Source organism: Oryctolagus cuniculus, chromosome 7 (genome assembly GCF_964237555.1).
Source record: "Oryctolagus cuniculus chromosome 7, mOryCun1.1, whole genome shotgun sequence".
In the NCBI taxonomy this organism is placed as follows: domain Eukaryota; kingdom Metazoa; phylum Chordata; class Mammalia; order Lagomorpha; family Leporidae; genus Oryctolagus; species Oryctolagus cuniculus.
In genome coordinates, this window is record NC_091438.1 from 10,266,430 (window position 1) to 10,290,948 (window position 24,519).

Genomic DNA, 24,519 nt, shown 5'->3' on the forward strand with positions numbered 1-24,519 from the left:
CCCGCGTGGGCACATGGGCCCAAGGACTTGGGCCATCCTCCACTGCTATCCCAGGCCACAGCAGGGAGCTGGATCAGAAGAGGAGCAGCCAAGACTAGAACCGGCGCCCATGTGGGATGCTGGCACTTCAGGCCAGGACGTTAACCTGCTGTGCCGCAGCACCGGCCCGGTCATTTGTCTTGAGCAGTTTTCCCATTCCGAATTTGCCTGTTGCAGCCCGAAGATGTGTAACTTGTTCTTCTCTGTGTTTCCATTGAAGTAGAAATGGGACCCAGAGTAATGAGCATTTGTGTTCAGAGCAGAGCAAGCTTTTAGAAGGAGGATCTGTGTGTTTACAGGAGGCTGGTCTTGTCCAGCTGGGTCTGGTGTTAGCTGGCAGTCATGGGTCATTCAGGCCCCCCAGCAAACCCCAGCTTAATGTTCCCAAACTGCTTGGGAAACCTTTCCTGATCCTTGTACAAGATGAGCACCCCCCCTCTCTGAAGGCTGCCCTATTTTTTTTTAAGATTTTTTTTTATATGAAAGTCAGAGTTACACAGAGGGAGGAGAGATGGAGAGAGAGAGAAAGGTCTTCCAACCGCTGGTTCACTCCCCAATTGTCTGCAATGGCCTCCACCACCTCCTCCTCCTCCACCTCTACCTCCTCCACCTCCTCCAACTCCTCCAACTCCTCCTCCACCTCCTCCACCTCCTCCACCTCCTCCACCTCCTCCTCCACCTCCTCCTCCTCCTCCACCTCCACCTCCTCCACCTCCTCCTCCACCTCCTCCTCCTCCTCCACCTCCTCCTCTTCCACCTCCACCTCCTCCTCCACCTCCTCCTCCTCCACCTCCTCCACCTCCACCTCCACCTCCTCCACCTCATCCTCCACCTCCTCCTCCTCCACCACCTCCTCCTCCTCCACCTCCTCCTCCTCCACCTCCTCCACCTCCACCTCCACCTCCTCCACCTCATCCTCCACCTCCTCCTCCTCCACCACCTCCTCCTCCTCCACCTCCTCCTCCTCCACCTCCTCCTCCACCTCCTCCATCTCCACCTCCTCCTCCTCCACCTCCTCCTCCACCTCCTCCACCTCCTCCACCTCCTCCTCCTCCACCTCCACCTCCTCCACCTCCTCCTCCTCCTCCTCCTCCACCTCCTCCTCCTCCTAGAGTAAAACTGGGCTGTTGCTGTGGTGTAGTGGGTAAAGCTGCCACCTGCAGTACCAGCATCCCATGTGGGCGCTGGTTCAAGTCTCGGCTGCTCCACTTCCAATCCGGCTCTCTGCTGTGGCCTGGGAAAGCAGTGGAAGATGGCCCAAGTCCTTGGGCCCCTGCACCCGTGTGGGAGACCCAGAAGAAGCTCCTGGCTCCTGGCTTTGGATTGGCCCAACTACGGCCGTTGTGACCAATTGGGGAGTGAACCAGCGGATGGAAGACCTCTCTCTCTCTCTTTCTTTGTCTGTCTGTCTCTCTTTGTGTAACTCTTTCAAATAAATAAATAAATCTTTAAACAAACAAAAAAGAGAAATTGAGTAAAACATCGAAGCCATCTCTATGTCTCTGTCCATCTGGTAAACTCTATTCAGCTTGTCAACTTTTGCAGTCCATGTGATGTATGGTTCACAGCTTTATGCATCAATCTTTTCAGATCTCGGAACCTTGACTGTAATTTTCCTTAGGCTCAGTAGTCCCCGATTTTTAATATAGTCTAAACCCATTCTTTTATTTTAATAGATTTTGTCTTTTAGAGTCATTTTAAGTTCACAGACAAACTGAGAGGAAGGCACAGACATTTCTCACGTTCTTCCTGTCCCTCCCTCCTGCCCCTCATTAACAACACCCTACCCAAGGGGTGCATTTGCTCTGGTAAACACACTGATCTGACACCTCTTTCTCCACAGTGTGCATTAGGGGTCCCTCTTGCTGTTGTACATTCTGTGGACTTGGATGAAAGTGTGCTGACAGGTATCGTCCACCATGGTGCCATCCAGATCATTTTCACGGTCCCATGAACCCTCTGCATGCCACCTGGTAATCCTTGTTTCCCACCCACCCAAGATCTTGGTGTGATCTCTGCAGCTTTGTCTTTTCCCACGGAATGTTGAACAGAGTCTTTTTCTAGGTCCGCGTTTTTGCACATAGCAATGTGCATTCCAGGTTCCTCTTTGTCTTCCTATGGCTCCATCTCTCACTTCCGTTGGGTGCTGAGCAGTAGTCCGCTGTCTGGGTATTGCAGTTTCTTCACTCATTCATCTACTGCAGAGCATCTGGGTTGCTTCCAAGTGGTGGCAATCACAAACAAAGCTTCCCTTCACATCCAGGTGCAGGTTTTTGTGTGGACATCAATTTCCAGCTCATTGGAGTAAATATCAAGAAATATGAATGTTGCGTCGTATGACCAGACTACTAACTTTTGTCCTAGATCTTTCAGATCTTGCCACATGCCCTGTTGTTGTCTTGTGTTCAGGTGTTTTGTCACTTGTGTGGTCGCCCACCCCCAGTCCTCCACCTGTGCTAAGATGGGTTTCATCACACTGATGTGGGCGCTGGAAGAGTAGCGTCTGCTATAGCATGCATGGCTGTGTCATTAGGAAAGGCTGGGCATGCCCACTCATCAATTCCGTCCCTCAGAAAGCACTGGCTACGTCCCAAGCAGTCATATAGAGTGTCTGATGCTCTTCCCCATCCAGGGAAAACATGTTTCCTGTCCTCTTTGCACTTGAACTTTCCACAACCTTGTAGCCCCCCATTCACCTGCTGCCCCTGGGGGTCCCAGCCTGAAAACTCACACGCATCACAGCATATCCTCTGCACCCCCAATCTCAGCAGGGCACTGAACCCAGACTTTGGCTTTTCCTGGTGACAATGGAAGATTACAATATAGAAAAGCTACTTTCAAATGCTTTTATCATGCTGGAGAAAATGTGCCCACAATTTTGGGGTCCTTTTCACTTGAAGGGAAGCACCTGCTACCTGTTTCATTTTTGACAAAATCCATTCATATTTGAGTGAAGGGCAATGTTGCTCAGTGCTCTAAAGCCAATCATGCCTTTTGGCTTTGAAGAATAACAAGACCAAATTGGCTCCCTATTCACTGGAGCAAAGAGGCTGCCTCCGGGTCCCGGCTCCACAAGGAAACTGCTGATAAGCCCTTTCTCCTGGATCCATGCCCCTCGCCGGAGATTCGGAGCACCTTCTAAGACAGCAGAGCGAAGGTGGCTCCGTTATCAAAGAGCTCCTCCCACATTGAGTGTGCAATGCCTGGCGCCTTTATCAGCCCATCACCGTCCCATCACAGGTTGGCAGTAGCCGCATTCCTGCAGTGGAGGAGAGGGGACTGGAGTCTCTGTGACTCACACACAGGAGTGTGGCTTCTCTGGTCACACGTCGCCTGCTCAGAATGCACCCGGTGAGTTAACTAGGCCCGATGGCTGCAGCTTGTATGACCGGAGGGAAGGCCTGGGCGTGCCACCGCGCCCCGCCTTCTGCCCGGAGCCATTGCCTCCACTCCAGCACAGACACTGTTTTCAGACTTGGTCGTGAACTCCGTTCACATCTTTGACTTTGATGAGCTCTCTGGCTCTGCCTGAGCACCTGTGAGCCCAGTGCTTCTCTGTGAAGTCCACCCCTCCGTCAGCCAGCTGTGTTTGCTCGAATGTTCTTTATTCTGAGTATTGAGCTGAAGTTTGCCTCTTTGAGAGTCATTTGGGCTCTTATTGAAACTGTTCCCGTCACTCTCACTTTTTTTTTTTTTTTTTTGACAGGCAGAGTTAGACAGTGAGAGAGAGAGACAGAGAGAAAGGTCTTCCTTCTGTTGGCTTACCCCCAACATGGCCGCTACAGCTGGCGTGCTGCGCCGATCCGAAGCCAGGAGCCAGGTGCTTCCTCCTGGTCTCCCATATGGGTGCAGGGCCCAAGCACTTGGGCCATCCTCCACTGCCTTCCCGGGTCACAGCAGAGATCTGGACTGGAAGAGGAGCAACCGGGACAGAATCCAGCGCCCCAACCAGGACTAGAACCCGAGGTGCCGGCGCCACAGGCGGAGGATTAGCCTATTGAGCCGTGGCACCGGCCTCCCTTCACTTTCTACCTGGCTTTCTGGAGCAACATGGAAAGAGAGTGCTGTCCCCACGAGGTCAGGGCCCTCCACATGGGACGTCATGCTCTTGTCACTTTTCCAACCTGAAAATCAGCTTGGTAGAGACCGCTAACTATATATGCTGATGCTTCCCTTCTGAGGCTCAGGGTGGTCCCCGGGAAGCACAGGAAGTGGTCTCAGGGTCATGGAGCATGTCCGAGGCCCCCACGGATGGAATTGGGGTTTTAAAGATCCAGGGCTGTTGGTTTGGGTCTGATCATAAATCGTGTGTTATCACCCGCCCTCTAGACTTGGCCTTTCTGGAATGTTGCTGGACAGCTCTCCTCACTCAGTATTCACTCTCCTGTGAATGCTGACTTAGCTTATTGAGCTAAGGTGACAGGTGCCAATCACGGCCCCTGGTAACCATCTCTAGACTGGCATTTGCAACCCAGCCCGTGTCTAGCATGCCTGCCCTTGGCGTCTGTCAGTTGTTGATCTGAGCCAGTAAGCTCCTGTTAGTGGGAGGCTAAATGATTCGTTCTGTGAGAAGCAAGTTGACTGCCAATCTGCACCATCAACGAAAGTTACATAGTTAATGCCAAACTAATTGGACACTTTTTCTTCTTTATGCTACTGTTGCACATCATAGAGAAGTCAACAGGGAGAAGTCAGTCCTGGGAGTGTGAAATGGCCTGGCCTGACACTTCATCCCTACCGCGGTTCGGTCAGTTTCCATTAGCCAGTGAGAGAGATATGCCACTTAGCTCCGGTATCCTTGGCCCCTCAAATTGGAAGGAGAATGTACTCATGTTATTTAGGGTGTTTTCAGTGCACATAGACGGGATGTTGACATCTTATACCCATATCTTCTGGGCAGAACCCCTAGAGAAGACAGAATAAAATAATAAGCTTGTGCTGAATTTATTTAAATCCTTTCCAAATACTCAAGTGTTGGACTCCCATAGTGTAATGGGCTGTGCACCCTCTACAGAAAAGAAACACAGTGGTTCCTCATGGTGATGGCTGATGGTGATGATACTGATGACGATGATGGTTACGGTTGTGGCTAAACCTCGTGCACCTTCATAGGAACTTGTACATGCGGATGAAGGCACATAGGAGCAAAACCCATCATGCATGCTTCCCGTCGTCTTTGTTAAAGCGATTTTGTGTTGAGGTTATCTGTGGGTGATTGCTCGTTCTCTACAGCTTATACCATTTTGTCTGGGAGACCCTATTAAGCCATATAATTTTAGTAGGTCAGGCCCATGACACTTGTGCATATGGAGTCGTTGCGAGGTGATCCCTTACTCCAGACCTCACGTATTTGATGTCCTGACATTTCGTGTAATTGCCCTGCTGGGGCCCACTTGGCGCATTGAAAGCTACTTAAAATGTCATTATAAGCTGGCCAGATCTCTGAATTATATGGTGCAGTTGATGGAACAAAAGAGCGCTGCCTTTGATGCTCATGGTATTTGATTGTGCTCAGTGGCACAGTTCTTCAATCCACCAGGGCCAGCTAGACTTGAAGTATTGCGTCATTTCTGTTCATCTTCAGATGACTGACAGCGAGTGCCTTTGAGGTAACTCAGTGTGGTCATAAAATGCGCGTGTGTGGGGCTTAAACAGGTTATATGGGAGGGGATTTCTAGAATGCATTGTTCCCACAATAAGCTAGTGACTTGGAATCTACCAGCCCAGATCCCAGGTTCCTTTAAAGCTCTTTTTTGTTACTAATGATAACCTGAAAAGTTTCTTTTGCAGTTGAGAGGAGTTGGTTTTAGGAATTATACTTTATTATTGCGTTTTGAAGGTGGACATCACTTAACAATAGTCACCGTAAAAGCCTGGAAGTGTCTTCTGTTCTCCAATCTTTATCTCGAAAGACTGCAAGGTTTTATTGTGTGGTGCTGTATAATTCTGCTCCTCCCTCTGTCTAATGAGACTAGAACCCAAAGAACTGAAGGAAAAGAGGTGGTAGGCACTGTGAGAGGGTTTTTCTGAGCTATGGAGTAGCACAGACTGTTAGGCGAGGGAACACAGTGGTGCATACAAGAGTATTGGACAAGTGGGCAAAAAGAACCTAGTTCATTTCATTTTCACAGCAACCCATCCGGTGGGAGCTGTTGGGTCCATTCTGCAGGTGCAGAGCCTGAGGCTGGAGAAGGCTGGGCAGGGTGCCCCAGGGGGTCTCAAGGCAGGCACATGGCAGGGCCGAGGTTTGAACCAGGTTGGCTTGCACCCCACCCTGCCCCCTGGGGTGACGTTGCCCTCTCTGGAACACTGCTGGGGCTCCTCGAGGATTTCTGGCCTGGCTCCCACAGCCTCTGAGCAGCAGGAGTGCCTTACATAGTCCCCATCGGCACTGGCACCACTCTTGTTACCAGGTGGGTGCTCTGAGCCCTCCCCGGACTCCCCATACTGGAATAGGTGCTTCCACAGCTCCTTTAGCACCTGCTCAGGCCCAGTGTATTAGCTGACCCCTCCGGGGCTGTCTGCAAAGCACCCAGATGCCCCACTTTCCCCTTGGAGCTGCTTCACACGCTCTCCTGCCATCCCCTGCAGGATCAGATGAGACTGTCCTGGGGCCTCCCCGCCTCTGACTTTGCCTCAGTGCTACAGAGTGGTCCTTTTAACATTGGGGATCAGGCTGCACTGTGGTGCCACAGGTTAAGCTGTGGCTTGCATCTCCAGCGTCTCCTATTAACGCACCTGGGAAGGCAGGGGAGAATGGTCCCATTACTTGGCCCCTGGCAACCCTTGTGGGAGACACAGATGGAGATCCTGGCTCCTAACTTCCGCCTGGTCTGGACTTGGCTACTGTGGCATTTGGGGACTGAACCAGCAGATGGAAGAGCTGTGTGTGTGTGTGTGTGTGTGTGTGTGTGTATGTCCACCCCTTTGTCTGTCTTTCACTCTGCCCTTTTTTTTTTCTTAAAGATTTATCTATTTATTTGAAGGCCAGAGTTACAGAGAGAGAGGAGAGGCGGAGGGAGGGGACCTCCATCCGCTGGTTCACTCCCCAATTGGCTGCAACAGCTGGAGCTGTGCCAATCCAAAGCCAGGATCAGGAGCTTCTTCTGGGTCTCCCACGTGGGCGCAGGGGCCCAAAGACTTGGGCCATCTTCTACTGCTTTCCCAGGCCAGAGCAGAGAGCTGGATCGGAAGTGGAGCAGCCGGGATGTGAACCAGCGCCCATATGGGATGCCAGCACTATAGGCGGCAGCCTTACCTGCTATGCCACAGCGCCAGCCCCTCATTCTTCCTTTCAAATAAATAATAACTCTTCAAAAATATAATTCAAATCAGATTATTCACAATGTTCAAAAAACACACCAGGGCTTCTCATCTCACTCAGTAAACACCACCGTCCTTATCATTGTGTGTAAGACCCTGTGAGATCTGTAGGACCACCCACCCTGACACGTCTGCTGCTTTATAACCCATTAGCTCTTCCCCTCACTTGCTGAATTCAAATCACTCTTGCCCACTTTCTGTCCTGCAACCCAACATACTCTGGGGGGTTTCTGCCTCAGTGCCTTTGCACTTACTGTTACTTCTGCCTAAAGAGCATTTCCCCAGGACCCTCCGGGCTCATGCCTCACCTCCACCTTCTCAGTGAGGTCTTCCCTAAGAATCCTCTATAAAGCAGCACCCTCCCACCCTCCTCCCCTGTCTTCTCTTCCACACCCTGGAGTAGTTTTTTTTTTTTTTTTTTTTTTTTGACAGGCAGAGTTAGACAGTGAGAGAGAGAGACAGAGAGAAAGGTCTTCCTTTTGCCATTGGTTCACCCTCCAATGGCCGCCACAGCCGGCACTCTGCGGCCGGTGCATCGCGCTGATCCGAAGGCAGGAGCCAGGTGCTTCTCCTGGTCTCCCATGGGGTGCAGGGCCCAAGCACTTGGGCCATCCTCCACTGCACTCCCGGGCCACAGCAGAGAGCTGGACTGGAAGAGGGGCAACGGGACAGAATCCAGCACCCCAACCGGGACTAGAACCTGGTGAGCTGGTGCCGCAAGGTGGAGGATTAGCCTAGTGAGCCGCAGCGCCGGCCGACCCTGGAGTAGTTTTTCTAGTGCATCTGTCTCCATTGCACAGTCTGTGTTTATGTTCTTAGTTGATTTTCATCTATTCCAAAATGGCGATACTTCAAACAGTACACGGGAAATAGAATGAAAACGCAAGTTTACTTAGTCACCAAGATTGCTGAAATCCATGGGTTGTTTTTCATAATGCACATTTTCGTGAACTTTGTGAAGACCTCTCATATTAGACAGAAGTTCTAAGGAAGCAGAGAGTTTGTTCACTGACTTAACCTCTGCACCTTGCAAGGGAACTGGTGCAAAGAAACAGCGATCAATGTTTGCAGAAGGAGAAGGGAAAGGAAGGGGAGAGGAGGGGAGGGGTGCAGGGGAGAAGAAGGTGGAGTGGGGGACGATTTCATGGCCTAAGCTCCCTCATCAGATACCCAAAGGGGGCTGGGAATGGGTCAGCCCCCAAGCAAGGGGCTGCTGGAAGGGCCGTTCACCTGAGGGCTGTGTGGGGGCCAGGGGGCTGGTGGGGAAAGAAGTGTTTGTCTATGCAGGAGGGCGGGCAGACCCTGGCCTCCCACCCAGAAGGTGGCAGGAGGGAGTTAAGAGACACTCACATTGCTGGGAGCAGGATGAGATGTGCAAAGGAAAATTGAGCCTGCTTTGTGGTTTTGTCTCGGGTCAGTTTGCTGACAGCCAGTGTCTGAATAATCACCATGAAAATTCATATTCTCCTCTTTGTGTTCCAACTCCAGCCACAATAATCCCCATTATGTTATGTTCACAGTGTGGAATTAGAGGGAGGCTGGGGATAAACTCGAGATCTTCAAAGGCAGAGAAGTTTTAAGATAGACAGTCAACCTTGACATTATTTAAAAGTCCATTGGATTCTGGGCTCAGGGATTTTTGGCAAATCGCGTGACTCCCTTGGCTCAACCTAGAAATGCAGTTGTCATTGCGAGGGGACATGAGACATCCACTGGCCAGCTTCGGTTTGTGCCAGGTCAGCTGAGGGGCAGGGTACCCACCTTCAGGACGCCCTCAGGATGGACACCTCAACTCTGCAGGCTGAGGGTGGTCTGACAGAGACCAGGGCAGCCAAGGGGCTCAGGGACAGAATATTCTTGCCAGCTGAACTTCTGGCTAAGCCAGTGTCCACCAAAAATGTTCACACACACACACACACACACACACACACAGGCTGGCCTGACAAGGCAGCAGGTGTCTAAGAGGTTTCACACACACACACAAACACACACGTGTACACACACGCATGCACACACACACGGCCTGCTCAAGGCTGCAGTGTCATGTGCACACACACAAGCACACACATGCACACACACGCACACACACACAGGCCTGACAAGGCAGCAGGTATCTGAGGGGTCACACACATACACACATGCACACACACACACACACACACACATGGCCTGCTCAAGGCAGCAGGTGTCTGCAGGGGTCACATGCACACACACGCGCACACACACACAGGCCTGACAAGGCAGCAGGTATCTGAGGGGTCACACACATACACACATGCACACACACACACACATGGTCTGCTCAAGGCAGCAGGTGTCTGCAGGGGTCACACGCACACAAACACACACACGCACACACACACAGGCCTGACAAGGCAGCAGGTGTCTGAGGGGTCACACACACACACACGCACACATGCACGTGCACACACACACAGGCCTGACAAGGCAGCAGCTGTCCACAGGGGTCGGTGTTGTTCCTGGATAAGCCTCAGCGCTCAGACGAGAACCAGCAGTGTCTGTCTGCAGTGGTTCTGAAGCTTAGATAATTGTATTTCCTCACGTTTTGTGCCACTGTAGCCACAGTGCAGGCCACTCAGATTTGGTGGGTTTATAATGAGGCTCAATATACAGTAGGGCATTTTCTTTTTTTTCTATCTTATTTTTCATGTTTTATTAATTTTCTCCTTAAAATAGATTCTTGCCACTTTCTGCTCTAGGTAGCCTATATTTCAAATTATACAGTAATAGTTTGCAAAAAGTAGGGAAGACATAATTTAGATTTAGTTTACAAAATCAGTAAACTAATTGGGTTGCATTTGTTAGAGATTAAAAAATAAGAATTATTCAAATTTTTTAGTAAAATGTTATAGTTTTTATAATTAAAGGGTTTGTAGAGAAAAGGATTCATCACATGTAAGTGTATGTCAATTTAATTGTTAATTTCCGTGAATAAAGCTGAGACAGAGGTTTATAAATAGATTATATTGTGAAAGTTTGGAGGTTGTGTAGTTGAAACTCGGGAAGTACACTTGCCTTACAAATACTTTTATAAGTGACACTTTGGGGAACCTGTCAAGCTAAATACTTGTCTATTTTTGGGGGAAAGAGAAATGACTTGAGATGTGCTGGTATTCAGTCTTCTCTTGGGTTTTAAATGTGGATGTCCCACATATTAAGTTTGTACCATCTACTAGTCAAGTCTCTCTGCATCCTAAAACATTTTGTTGTGTGCTAACAATATTTTAGACCTCCCCCCGAACATCATACCTTTAATTTCTCAAATTTCTTGTGATAATTTCTATTCTTTTTTTTTTTTTTTTGACAGGCAGAGTGGACAGTGAGAGAGAAAGGTCTTCCCTTGCCGTTGGTTCACCATCCAATGGCCGCTGTGGCCGGCGTACCACACTGATCCAATGGCAGGAGCCAGGTACTTATCCTGGTCTCCCATGGAGTGCAGGGCCCAAGCACCTGGGCCATCCTCCACTGCACTCCCTGGCCACAGCAGAGAGCTGGCCTGGAAGAGGGCAACCGGGACAGAATCCGGCACCCCGACCGGGACTAGAACCCGGTGTGCCGGTGCCACAAGGTGGAGGATTAGCCTAGTGAGCCGTGGCGCCGGCAATAATTTCTATTCTAACTGTTGAACACAATGATGCTCAGTACAAGTTGCTGAAATGGACAGTGGATGGAAGGCTGTTTAGAAGGAGGGATGACAGAAGGATGGATGATTGATGGGTTGGTGGATAGACAGATGGCTGTGTTGGCAGGTGGATGGATGATGGATGGATGAGCAAATGAATGGGAGTCTGGGTAGATGAGGGGTGGGTGATGGGTGAAGAGGTGCAGCCGGGGGTCTGACTTTAATGGCTGAAGTTCACATTCTTTTCAATGTAGGTTTGTACTTGGGCAGAATCATGGTACATAATCCTATTTTATTTGATGTTTATTCCATTGCTAGTCTGTCTCTAGATAGAGACTGGCAGTCTCAGTTCCCATCTGCTGGTTTACTCCCCAGATGCCTGCAGTGGTCACACCTCGGTCAGACTGAAGCCAGAAGACGGGAACTTAGTCTAGGTCTTCCACGTGGATGGCAGGGACCCAAGGACTTGCACCATCACCTGCTGCCTCCCACGGTCTGTGGCAGTGAGCTGGAATCAGGAGCCAGACCAGGCCATGAACCTAGGCACTGTGATATGGGTCACAGGTGTCTTAACCGCTAGGCCAAATGCCTGCCCATGGTGCTTGGTCTTCCACTGAATGTTGAACAGGTTGGGAGGTACCAGTCTGTAAAACTAAGCGTTCCAAGAGCCTCTCTGGTTGTGTGTTCTTTGTTTCCTATCTGAGGATTTTAATGACCTATGGCCAGAGCTCTCCATAGAGATCCCAGTATTTGTCTTTGGAATGGATTGGAAGGAGGAGTGAAAGACAAGGAGGCCTAATCTGATTCCTCGTTATGATAAAATTCTCACCATGATAATGGTTGCAATTTATTAAGCACTTGGAATATGCCAGACATGGGTTTCTCGTGTGTGTTTTATGTCCTCGCTTTACAGATAAGGAAACTGAGTCATAATTAGATTCAGGAACTTACCCAACATCACTCAGTATGAGTAGCGGGGCCACACTTGGCCCCATAACCTAATTTGGACTCCACCGTCCTTGCTTGTAGTTCCATCAGCTCATGGCTTTGTGGAATCATATTTGGGATACGCCATTGTCGTCTTCCTTTTAAGTAGCAGTGCACTCCTCACTGGAAAACAGTCAACTCTCCTTGTCAATCCAGTTCAACAATCCCGAGGGCATAGTATCACAAGGATGGAAAATTTGACAGATAGGAGTTTTAAATATGTACTTGAGAGCCAACGTCTTAACTAGAACTATAGCAAAGGAAGGTCAAATACAGATTCTGGAATATTTGGGCCTGAGGAAGTAAAGTGGGGCTCCCCACCACAGTGGGGCTCCGGCCCACATCTGGTGTCTATGCTGCCATCCACACACAGCCCCTCCACGAGTCTGGCGCTTCTTCTGGCTTTGCACCATCCTCTGTTGCTCAGGTTTTCTGTTTCTTTCCTTTGTAGCCAACCACAGGACATACTCAGTTTCTCGAGGCTGGATGCCTGCCAAATCTGAAAACTGCAGGTCCCCAGCCTCTCTCTCCATTCCTTGTGCCCCCACACACAGTCACGGCCTTTGTGTGGTTGAGCGTGGCATTCATCATGACACAGTTTATATTGGGATGACTTCCCATTCTCACCATGATGCAAAGTAAGGCTTGCTGTGCTCTTGGTATTCTGCAGTGGACTTGGAAAATGTGAGTGATGTGGACTTTTTCTCTCCAAGAATAGTGAGAGTAAGTTCTTGGCCTTTATGTCGGTTTGGTAGAACAAGTCAGCACCATTTTGTGAAGAGCAGGGTGTCTCAGCACACCTCTTGGTTTGTGTTGTGTGTGCTTTTTAGATCATAGTGACATCCACTCACCATTGCACACACAGACACTGTACGCCTTTTGTATGCCTTTTCCTTGCAATGGCCCAACAAGCACAGGTTGCATCCTTCAGAGAGTCAACACACTCCATATCATCTGGATGATGTAGAGTGAGTTGCCTGTGGGGATATATTCCCCAGTGTCATCTTTCTTTGGACACTTTTCTGCTGACTCTCTGTCTTCGCAGTACTATAGCCTCTTCGAATGGCATAATCCCAGCACACACCCCATGTAAACGTTGGGGAGTGCAAAAACATTCGTTTCTTGGAAGTATGTGTTGGTCTGCATGGTGAAACAGGACTCGTGGCCACTGGAAGTTCTAAATGTGAGAATTCATTCAACCCTCTTCAGAAGCCAAGGGATTTTCATTCTTTGACCGTTCATCGTTTTCATCCTTTGACCGTTCATCAAAATATGACAGACACCTTTCTCAGGCCCCTTAGAGACACAGGGCCTTGCAAGAAGAATATGTTATGAAACTGCCTCCTTCTAGCCTTGCCCTCTAGCACCCCAGGATAGCTTTTCTGGGACCCCGGATGGCCTCGCTGTGTTTGAGAGGAGTCTCTGGGCTTTGTGACTCCCTGTTGAGTTGTGTGCCCAGTGGGACCTCAGCTGATGTTGGATGGTGAGCCAGCCTGCTCCTGGTGACTCTGGAATGTGCTGGCTACAGTCTTGGGTGGCTGCTCTGAGTTCTTGTGGCTGGGGGATCCTCTTTCCTTTATGTGGTCGGGACAAAGGGATCTTCTGACTTGAAGATGGCTTGCTCCTGGGGACACCTGGGAAGCTCCCTATTGCGATTCGTGGACATGTGGGCAGCACCTGCCCGTGCCCGAGAGGTGGCCTCTGATCTGTCCCAGCTCACCTGGGAACAGGGAGTAGCCGAGACACTCGCCTGCCGTGCGGGTTCTCAGGGCTCTCTGGGAAGTGCCTGTCCCTTGAGAGCTTTCATTCATTTCCCACCTGTGGTTCCTTCTCGCAGAGGAAATTTGGATGTAGGGCCCTGGCTCCCATGGCGGTATCACAGCCCTGTTCCTGGCAGGCTGGCCAAGGCTGCAGCCCTCACTCCTACGCATGGAAGGGTGGTGATTTGGGGCACTGACGTGACTCTTCTCTCCAGGTTTCTTTTAGCAGCCCTGCTGGTCACCTTTGGGGGTCAATCACTGTGCTCTCTTCCAGGCCGGTGGACGCTCCAGGGGGACAGAACCTTGGCGCTGGCTGGGTTTGCCTGATGGGCCAGAAGTCCCTTCTAGTACTTGCAGACTGAAGCTGGTGGCTATTGCTTTTCCCTTGATGCGTTCCTGCCTCCTTATCCCCACCCCCCAACCCCATTTCCATTTTCTTTGAGATGGAGTGAGTCCTTTGTTGTCCGTGTTGGACCTGTGGGCGTGGGCAAGTGAGATAAGACTTGGTGAGATAGAAAGCACCAGAAAAGAAAAGGGGGTTTGGTAGGGAGGAGATTGTCTTGTGAGAAAAATGAAAAGGTTAGACTTGGCCTGTTGCTCGGTGGCGCAGGTGCGGGTCTGAGATGGTTCCTTCTGATTGGAAGGCTGCAGTGAGCGGCACGTTGCTCAAAACAGCAACAATGCCCGTGACACACGCCTGCCTTTAATTCCAAAGCACGTCTTCTATCCTCTCTACAAGACAACATGTACCTCGTATCAGCCTGGAGAAGCAGGAATACTGACACTGTTTGCGTGGGATTGTTCAAGCGCTCAGCCTTTTGTGACTTATAGAAAGGGGAGCCGGATGGGAAACATTGCAAGCATGTTCTCGCTTATAAGAAAGTGAGGGATATTTTTCCAAGTCCACGCCTTGCAGCTGTGTTTGAAAGCAAGTGTTCAGCCGATGAACACTGGGCAGGGGCCGCCGTGGGGGGCGCTGATGGGGGGTTCTGGGGCTGTAGGGTGGGGGCTGTCGCCCAGTCCAGGACTCCCATCTAGGGGAGAAGACAAAGAGAACTGCACTTCCTTCTACAGGAAGCAGGTGTAAAACCCATCCCGTGAGGGCAATTGGTCGGGGGACCACCACTGCCAAATGTCAATCACAGTTCCAGGAGGTGGGGTTGGGGGCGCTCAGGGTAGCACCAGACAGGGGGTGGGGTGGGGTGGTGAGCCAGCGACGTAAGTGTGGTTTCTGGGGAGAAGTGGGTGAGGCAGGGTGAGCAGGCTGGGATTGGCCAGTTTGAATAATTTCCCCAGGCTGTGGGCGCTGAGGGTGACCAGGGTGGGTGGACAGTGGCCCTGAATGTGGTAAGAGTTTGCTGTCTGGGAGTTGGCTCTCCCTGGTACAGGGTCAGCAAGACCCTCGATGGCACAACGTTCAGAAACCTGTGGCTGATGCAGAAACCAGGGTGTGGCTGGTGAAGACATCACCATCCGGGGGGAGTATTTCAGAGACTTTCCCATCAGCCGGAACAAAGGACTTGCTAGCCGTGTCCGAGAGTGTCAAGGGGACTAACGGCCCCAGGTCTCCACAATTAAACCGACAAACTTACTGTGAAGGATGCCATCTGTCCCTTCTCACGTTGAGCTCTGTGTACTGCCCTGTTTAAGATATACCTGTAGGGGCCAGTGTCATGGTGAAATGGATAAACTGTCGCTTGAGATGTCGGCATCCCATATGGGCGCTGGTTCGAGTCCCAGCTGCTCCACTTCCAATCCAGCTTCCTGCTAATGGCCTGGAAAGCAGTAGAAGATGGCCCAAGTGCTTGGGCCCCTGTACCCACCTGGGAGACCAGGAAGAAGCTTCTGGCTCCTGGCTTCAGATAGGCCCAGCACCAGCCATTGTGACCATTTGGGGAGTGAACCAGCAGATGGAAGACCCTTTTCTCTCCTTCTCTCTCTCTCTCTCTGACTTTCAAATAAATAAATAAATCTTTGAAAACAAAAGATATACCTATAATGGGGATGCTTAGATTTTCATAACCAGCAGGCGTCCTGGTCACCCAGAGACCCTTCGCTTGCAAGACTTGGGGCACATGGCACAGAGTGGTCAGAAACCAAAGCAAAACACGGTTTAAATATTTTTATATGGCAGTGTAGCAAGATATTCTTTGAAAAATGAGCTACAATTAAAAAGTAAAAGTGACCCCTAAAGTAGGCTGTAAGAGATCATCTTTGAAAAGTCCTGAAGATCTACATAACTGGGCTGGCTCTGTTTGGGGGGGGTGAGGCTTGTGCTGGCCAGATACAACATCTATGACGTCCTCCTGCTGTGGCGCTGACCTAGACACAAGCCCTCCCCCCCACCCCCGGAAGGACAGCAGCCACATGCCTCATCTTCCCAGCCACGCCCAGAGGGCACAGATGCCACCTGCATTTGCCCATGCGTTCAGCCACGCTGTTTTTGGAAGTCTGGCTAATTACAGCCAGCATCCCCCTGCTTCCTGTGGGCTTGCCCGGGTGTCTGGGACTTTGCAAGTCTCCAGGAATCCTCATATACTTTCTGCATGTTCTCCATTACGTACAGAGTCATTTCCCTGTGACAGTGCCCAGAGCTTTCTTCCACCTGCTGGTGAGGAAGATGAGGCATGACAAATGCAACTCTAGGGTAGCTCCCGAAGAACAAAACCCTGAAAAAGGTCAAAAGCCCAAACATCTTCACTTATAAGAAGCAGGAAACACCTCCCACCCCATCTAGGTGAGAGGACGGAGTGAGGAGGGCAGAGGTACTGCAGGGAATTCGTTGGCCAGCTGTGCGTCTCCGCACCAGCGTTCTTCGGGGAGGCAGAGGTGCGGTGGTTAGACCCTCACTTACACCTGTGAATGTCGGAGCTGGAAATTTCAACATGACACTCTTAGGAGAGTCAGGTGTTCTTTCAAAGATAGGAAATGAGACTCCAGGGAGCTTATTTAGAGCACGCTCTTTTGTTGCCGTGGTTGAGGTAAATTTATATGGAGTGCGATGTGCAGGTCTTCCGTGTACGTGGTGTGTGTATGTGTGTGTGTGTGCGCGCGCACGCACTGGCAGCCAGCATGCTAACACCATGTGGAACATTTGCTCTCCCCCTGATGCCAACAGCCACAGGCAAGCGCTCTTCCGATGTTCCTAGACTTAGGGAATTCCTTGGCGACTGATTCCTTTTGTCCACCTCTTCGCCTGTGTCCGTGGCGCATTCCTTTGCATTTCTGGCGTGGGTAGACCACAGATTATCTGTCCATCCTCCTGTCGGTGGGCCTTGGGACTCTGAGAGTCTGTTTCCTTAGCTGTTGGATGCACAAGGCTGTTCATGTTCACGTGTGAATCTTGTGAGTCTTCATTTCTCTGGGGTAAACACCTCCAAGTACAACTTCAAGATCACGAGAAAGACGTCTGTGCAGTGATGGCTGGGTGGTTTTCCCAAGGGTTGTAGAAATTCACATCCCCAATAGTGTACGTGAGTTCCTGTGGCTCCGTCTCCTTTCCACAGTGTGATCTCGGTCATTCCAGTGGGCACTAAATGCATTTAACGTGGTGTTAAGTAGCCTTTCAAGGGTTACTAGTGAGACCGAATATTTTTTCATGTGTGCCTTGGCTATTTGTATGCTTTTAGTTGGAGTAATTTATATTACTCATTATGGATGTAGAAGGTTTGTTATTTAATTGATTGGGGATAAAAGTGTTTTGCCCGAGTGCTTTTTCCATCTTTTTAAAAATAGACTTAACTGTCTCCACTGAAATACCTTGGTGCCTTTGTTGAGAGTGTCCTTAGCCTCATCGCCATTGCACTTCACATAAACTGGAGAAAAACTTACGCCAGCGTGACTCCAGTTACCCTCCATCCTCTGTGTCGTAAACCTGTGTTTCGTAAACTCTACATTAGAAGGGGCAAGTGGTTTATCCCCTCTAAGGGTTACATTTTACAGACATTGAAACCACAAGGAAGGTAGTCTTATTATTTTATCTTATTTTAAAATATTTATCTATTTATTTGAAAGTCAGAGTTACACAGAGAGAGGAGATGCAGAGAAAGAGAGAGAGAGAGGTCTTCCATCCGATGGTTCACTCCCCAATTGGCTGCAATGGCCGGAGCTGCGCCTATCGGAAGCCAGGAGCCAGGAGCTTCTTCCGGGTCTCCCACGTGGGTGCAGGGCCCCAAGCACTTGGGCCATCCTCCACTGCCCTCCCGGGCCACAGCAGAGAGCTGGACTGGAAGAGGGGCAACCGGGACAGAATCCGGCGCCCCGACTGGGACTAGAACCTGGGGTGCCGGCACCGCAGACGGAGGATTAGCCTAGTGAGCCGCAGCGCTGACCCCAAAGGTGGTCTTTTTAAATCCCCCCACACAGTTGCCCTCCCAGGGACTTTTCCAACGTGTCCCGGAGAACTGAGCTTCTATGTGGAACGCGTCTCCCAAGCAGAGCACCTTCTCTGAAGAACCTCGTGGTGCAGTGCTGTTGCTGACAGATTGTCTTAGCTCGCTCTCTCTTTTTAAATTTTTGCATATACATGCTAAGAAAGTGTTTTTTTTCACCTTCATGTTTGAAGGATATTTTCACTGGATATAGTCTTCTGAAGTGAAGGGATTTTTGGACCCTTCAAACATGCCATTCATAAATATATATATACATACATATATATACACACACACATATATATATACACACACATATATATACATACACACACACACATATATATATATACACACACTGTGACATATCTCATTACATAGGATGTCATTCTTACACAGCATTCAGTATTCAGTATGTCTTGTGACCGCCATTTCTCTAAGAACATTTTCCCGCCATGTGAAACATGTCTTTGTACCCTCTGACAGCTGTATATACTTAAAAATTATTTGTTTGAGAGGAACAAAAGAATGAGAGAGGGAGGGAAGAAGAGAGAGAGAGAGAGAGAGGCTTTCTTCCATTTACTGGTTTTCTCTGCGAATGGCTGTGTCAGCACAGCTGGAGTTGAAACCAGGAACTCAGTCTGGAATCTCCCGCATGATGGGCAGGATCCCAGATACTTGAGTCGTCACTGCTGCCTCCCTAGGTCGGTGTTAGCAGGAAGCTCGAGTGAAGAGTGGAGCCGGGGCCGGTGCTGTGGCATAGTGGGCTAAGCCTCCCTCTGTGGCGCCATCATCCCATATGGGCGCCTGTTCGTATCCCAGCTGCTCCTCTTCCACCAGCTCTCTGTTATGGCCTGGGAAGACAGAGGAAGATGGCTCAAGTGCTTGGCTCCCTGCACCCGCATGGGAGACTCACAAGAAGCTCCTGGCTCCTGGCTTCGGATCTGCTCGGCTCCAGCCATTGCAGCCATTTGGGGAGAAACCAGCAGATTGAAGATCTCTGTCTCCCTCTCTCTGTCTGTAGCTCTACCTCTCAAGTAAACATTTTTTTTTTTTAAATGGAGCCAGGATCAAAACCAGGTAGTCTAATGGGGAAGTCAGGAGGCATCCTTACCACTAGGTAAAGTACCTGCCTCAGACTACTTTTAAGAGATATTTTCCTTTTTTTAATAAAGATTTATTTGTTTGCTTCAGTCTGCTGGCTCCTGCTGTACCACAATGCCAGCCCCTAAGGTATCTTCTTTAACTTTGATTTTTCAGCAGTTTGACTATGAGATGCTGTCATGTGGTTCTCTTTGTATTTATTCTTCTTGGGATATACCGAGCATCTTAAATCTCCACGCTAATTCTCCATCAGATTTGGGAAATGTGTGTACTTTTTATTGGGACATCTTTTCTTTTTCTGTGGTCTCATTTTTCCTTTCTCTGATGGACTCCATGGCAGTATGGCGTGCTTGATACTATCCCACAGTCTGTTCAGTATTTTTCATTTTATAAAAAATTATTTGTTCAATTTTATTGGAAAGAGAGCAGAGAGAGGGAGATCTTCCTTCTGTTGGTTCACTCCATAAATACCTGCAGTTGCCAGGGGTGGCCAAGCTGAAGCCAGGAGCCCAGAACTCCATCCGAACCTCCCAAGTGGGTGGCAGGGACCCAAGTATTTGCACTGTCACCTGCTGCCTCCCAGGGTGTGCATTTGGAATTGGAAATGGGGCTGACACTGAAACCCAGCCCTCCAGGATGGGACGTGGGTGTGCTGAACCGTGTCTAACCACTGAGCCAGACACCCATTCCTGTCCAGTATTTTTCATTGTTCTTCAGATAACAGTAATTTCTATTTTCTCTCTCCGGATTCACCAACCCTCTCTTTCATCAGCTAATCTGCTGTGAACCCCGTGCAGTGAGTTCTTTCATTGCAAATGATGTGCTCTTCATTCATAGGACTTGTGATGGTTCTGTTGCGGTTGTTGTCAAGTTCACTTTACCGCCTTGTCCGTGACTGTAGGTCACGTTTCCAGCTTCTGCATGCATTGTGGACACAGGGACTCGGGATTACGTCCCTTTCCCCCAGTGGGGCTTCCTAGCAGCCGTTGACTTTGGGACAATCCTCTGACCCTATGAGACTACGTCTTGTATTTTATCAGAGTTGACCCTCTTTTTGGTGGTCCTTCTGAAGACACTGCCATCCTGGCTTTGCCCCCTCAGCGCACAGGTGCTCCATGGCCTAATGTGTGACTTTCTGATAGTGACATTTCGGTCATCGCTGAAAACACAGAAGACGCATCTTGAGGGTCAGTCTGTCTGCTCCCCCAGTGGTATCATCGCTCCATCCAGGAGCGGCTGGCCATGCAGGTGTGTGAACCGAGAACTGACCGTGGGAGTGAACGTCTCTCCTCCCTTAGGCACCAGCCAGCATCTTGGGTTTGGGCAGGTTGCACGCAGCGCGGTGGTGGTGCAGGGTCCCCAGTGCCTCCCATGCTGTGTGCCTCTGCTCTCTGCTCAGCTGTTAGCCCAACACTTTCTGCCCTCAGCAGTCTACCCAGACCTGGCTACGCCCCTTTGCCAAGAACCGTAGTGGACTTGGGTGCAGAGTCCTGGGGTGCTCCTCCTCCCAAAAGTGCTCAGCTCCTCAATTCGTCACCTCACCAGCTGAAACCTGTGACCCCGACCCCTCAGCTGGGGGATCCTATTGCTCCTGTTCCTTACCAGGGTCCCGAAAGTGCCCACACATAAAGCTGGCCAGACGCAGGGGCCTCTTCCCAGTCCCCCTGCTCTGTGAGCTCGGCTTCTCTGTCCACATTTCTGTTTCTGAAAACCACTGCTGGTGCATCCAGGCTCACAGCTCAATGTCATGGAGGACATCACTACCTCTGTCTTCGTGGTGTCAGAAGCAAAGCTGGCTGGACTTGCTCCTAAATAGTGGGAACAGAGCTATTGCAAAGTGTTGGGTCATTAGTCCCGTCCCATCCCCAAAGCCACCTGCCTTTGTCCCATTAGCCTCTCTGGATACCTGGTCCCTGAGACTAGCCTCCTGTGTTGTCTCTTCTGAGGGGAGAGGCCTGAGAGGAGGCACCTGGGAGCCAGGAGGCACCTGTTCACGTCTCTCTGATGGTAGAGGTGATACATCCTCCGTGTCCGGTGAAGAAGCGAGCAAAATGCAGACGAACCACACAGAAAGAGCTGGACACTGAGCCCGGCCCTGTACTGAGTGTAGCTGTAGATCTCCCAGATCTGCCAGACCGCACGCCTGTCTTCATCACTGCTGGGCCTGGTCTTTTTCTATGTGGTTGGCAAAGGGGAGAGGGGAGGTTGGTAGGGGGCGCAGGGATCTGTGGTGCACAGGAGGGGTGGTGGGTGGGGGTCTCAAGGACGAAGCTGGAGAGTGAGCTGCCCGCCAATTTCAGATGCAGCTTGTTCTTATGGGGCTTTTTGCAAATTGGCGTCTTGCCCCACGTTTGTTCTTATTGCTGCCTGCCTTGCGTGGTGATGCCCGGCACGTCCTTGCTCAGGCCCGGAAGAGGGAGCTTGCTCTAGGGAGAGGAGATGGGGCAGAATCTGTGAAGGGCAGGGGCGTCTGCTGGGACCCTCACTGGGGGGAGGAGCCATCTTGTCCCCAACAACTGTAGTGTCTCTGATTTCTTTCTGCTTGGGATGGAGACTCGAGGGGGCTGGCTTTACCAGGGAACCTACATCTGATGTGATTTCCAGGGGGCTCCTTGACTTGGCTGTTCACCTGCAGCTCAGCTCTCAGACCCAGCTGTCTCGTAGAGGTTGTCACATCACAGAGAGGGCTCATTGCCATGGTGGCCAGAGTTCCCCTGAGGCTTTTATCTGTTATCTGTAGGGAAAAAAGGAAGGAAGGAAGGAAGGAAGGAAGGAAGGAAGGAAGGAAGGAAGGAAGGAAGGAAGGAAGGAGAGAGAAAGAGAGAGAGAGAGAAAGAAAGAAAGGAAGGAAGGAAGGAAGGAAGGAAGGAAGGAAGGAAGGAAGGAAGGAAGAAAGAAAGAAAGAAAGAAAGAAAGAAAGAAAGAAAGAAAGAAAGAAAGAAAGAAAGAAAGAAAGAAAATCCACCATGGGAAACATGCTGACTGTGTCCACATTTGCAGTGTCACGTGTCTAAGAGGACAAGGCACGGGGCTGTCCCTTTGCAAGTATTGTCTTTCTTTTTCTCAAATGAGAAGCAAACAGCCGATTGTCCCTCCTATGTGACCGACAGACTGATGGATTGAATGCGCCTTCCTCTTTCGCTCAGCTGTGGCGATGGTTGTCCAGAGACCTGCTTCCTAATCAGGCTAATGCATTTGTCCTTCCTTCCCTTGCTTCTCCACGTCTGGAAGAGTTTTCTGAAGACGCTGACCTATGGCATTGACCAGCGGGTCTCGTGTGACTTGGCGATTCATAATCCAGTGTAACAGGTGTCTGGTGAATGTCTGCCGTGTCCGACTTTGGCAGGATTTTGCCTTGGGAGCTCTCGGCCCACGCGCGGTACCCTTGGGCTTCCTTGGGGTATAGCAACCCGCCACTTCCTTGTGTTCCTTTTTGTGTGTTCTGCAGGAGACCTCATTCAGAACCTGCTCAAGGACCTGAGGAAGCAGCAGGCCGAGGTGGACAGCCTGAGCTCCCTGGAGTTGGATGAGATGGCAAACATGATTGCCAACGTGATGCAAGGTGGGGGTGCAGGAGGAGGTCAGGCCAGCCGCGCGAGAGGAGCCGCAGGGGAGCCGAGAGAGCAGGTGGACAGCCCGGCAGGCGCGCTCCAAGGTGACCTCCGGACCGCTGGATCCTTCGCTTTGGGGGTCGACACTGGGGGGAGTGGGGGAGGCCTCAGAGCTGTGGAAGACCTGCAGCTTGCCATGCCGTTATGTATTCTTCCTCCTGGGGACATGGGGATTTGTATTAATGATTTTTATCTGTTTGAACTTTTGCCTCTAAAAGCTTTCTTAACAGACTAAGCCCACCCGAGCAATTATGTTGAATGGCAAATTGCTCTCGGTGAGGATGTTTAATTCCTCCGTGTTGGGTTTCAGGGTTGTAAAAAAATGAATGGGAATGCGAGAAAGTGTTTTTGTTTGGATTATGCGCGTGAATGTTGTCAAATATTTGAATGATACGGTGAAAAGGGTTCATTCGGATGTCAGCACCCACCTCTGAGGCTGCTGAGGGGAGGGGAAGAAATTCCTGCCCCGCATCCCACGCTACCCACGTGGACAGCCAGACCCCTGCGCAGGCCATGACCGCAGGCCAGGCTCCTCTGAGCAAGGCCCTTCCCTGTGGCCTGATTGCTTCTCAGGGTTCCTGAAGGCACCTGATTCAGTGCCGTGCGTTCAGCAGGCCAGAAAGCAAAGGAAATACGCATCCCTCTCCCTCTGCGGATAGGGTGTTCATGGAGAGAAACGTGCGCCACCAGCAAACAGCCTCGCCGCACGGGTTCTGAAGCCATCTTAATTGCGAGACGGTTTGGGTTAGACACTTCACTTTCCTTTCTTGTAATTATCAACTGCTGCTAGGTACAATGGATTTTTCTTGCTGTGAGCTGACACATAGATCCACAGAAGTGGGAAATGCAATTTATGACTGACTTTGTGTCTGTCCTGTTGCTGGCAAACCCTTCTTTCATGAAATTGACAGGACACTATTTTGTCCTACGAATGGAAAAGGTTTACTTTGTGGTAGAAATTAGGCCGACGTTGTTCCTCCTCATCTTGTGTAAAGAAGGGATTCTAGGTGGTTGTCTTTTTACACGCTGTGACACCTTGTGATGACATTCTCGACAAGGACTTTGATAACGTGCCTGTCTCTTACAGATAACAGGGTACACGGTGATGATGGTGGTGATGATGATAGAGTTTACCAAGAGGTAAGACAGAAGCATCTCTGGATACAGTTATCTTGCTAAATTTTTTTTGCCCATGATTTGAGAACATTGATGAAATGCAAACTTTTATCTTTCTAAAAAAGAGCAGAAAAAAAATCCTCATAATCCCCAAATTGAGAACAAGTATAAAATTGTACTTATTGAGATAATCGTATTTATTTTAATATAAATTAATATTTACCCATTGCAGTAATAGGAAAACCATGGAAAATTAGTATCTCTTAGAATTTCCCCACCAAGGGAAAGCGAGTGGTGACCCCATGTGCCAGTTTGCGTACATGATGTCGTCCTGTAGGTGCAGGTCTATGGCTCGTCTCCTGTGGGGACACACACGGTCTCTAGCTCACTAAGACCCGCACTGTCCCATGTGCAGCCACCAGCCACGTGAAGCTATTTAAACTAAACTGTAAATTACTTAGTATTACAGAAATGAGGAATCCAGTTCCTGCACTGGCCTGGCCACACTGTAGGTGCTCATCTACACTCTGCCTGGTGTATCAGGCTGCTCAGATACCGAACCCATC

At 50.1% G+C, this 24,519-nt stretch overlaps 1 protein-coding gene across 2 annotated transcripts in view; it reads left to right on the forward strand.

Annotated features, from left to right (window-relative positions):
* PTPRN2 (protein tyrosine phosphatase receptor type N2) overlaps positions 1–24,519 on the forward strand; it is a 1,115,035-nt gene that overhangs the window by 448,139 nt on the left and 642,377 nt on the right. For both annotated transcript variants that reach the window (XM_051857048.2, XM_051857049.2), the window contains 2 exons: positions 22,675–22,881; positions 23,925–23,977. In XM_051857048.2, coding sequence (XP_051713008.2) covers positions 22,675–22,881; positions 23,925–23,977 — 260 coding nt within the window. The remainder of the gene's footprint in view (positions 1–22,674; positions 22,882–23,924; positions 23,978–24,519) is intronic.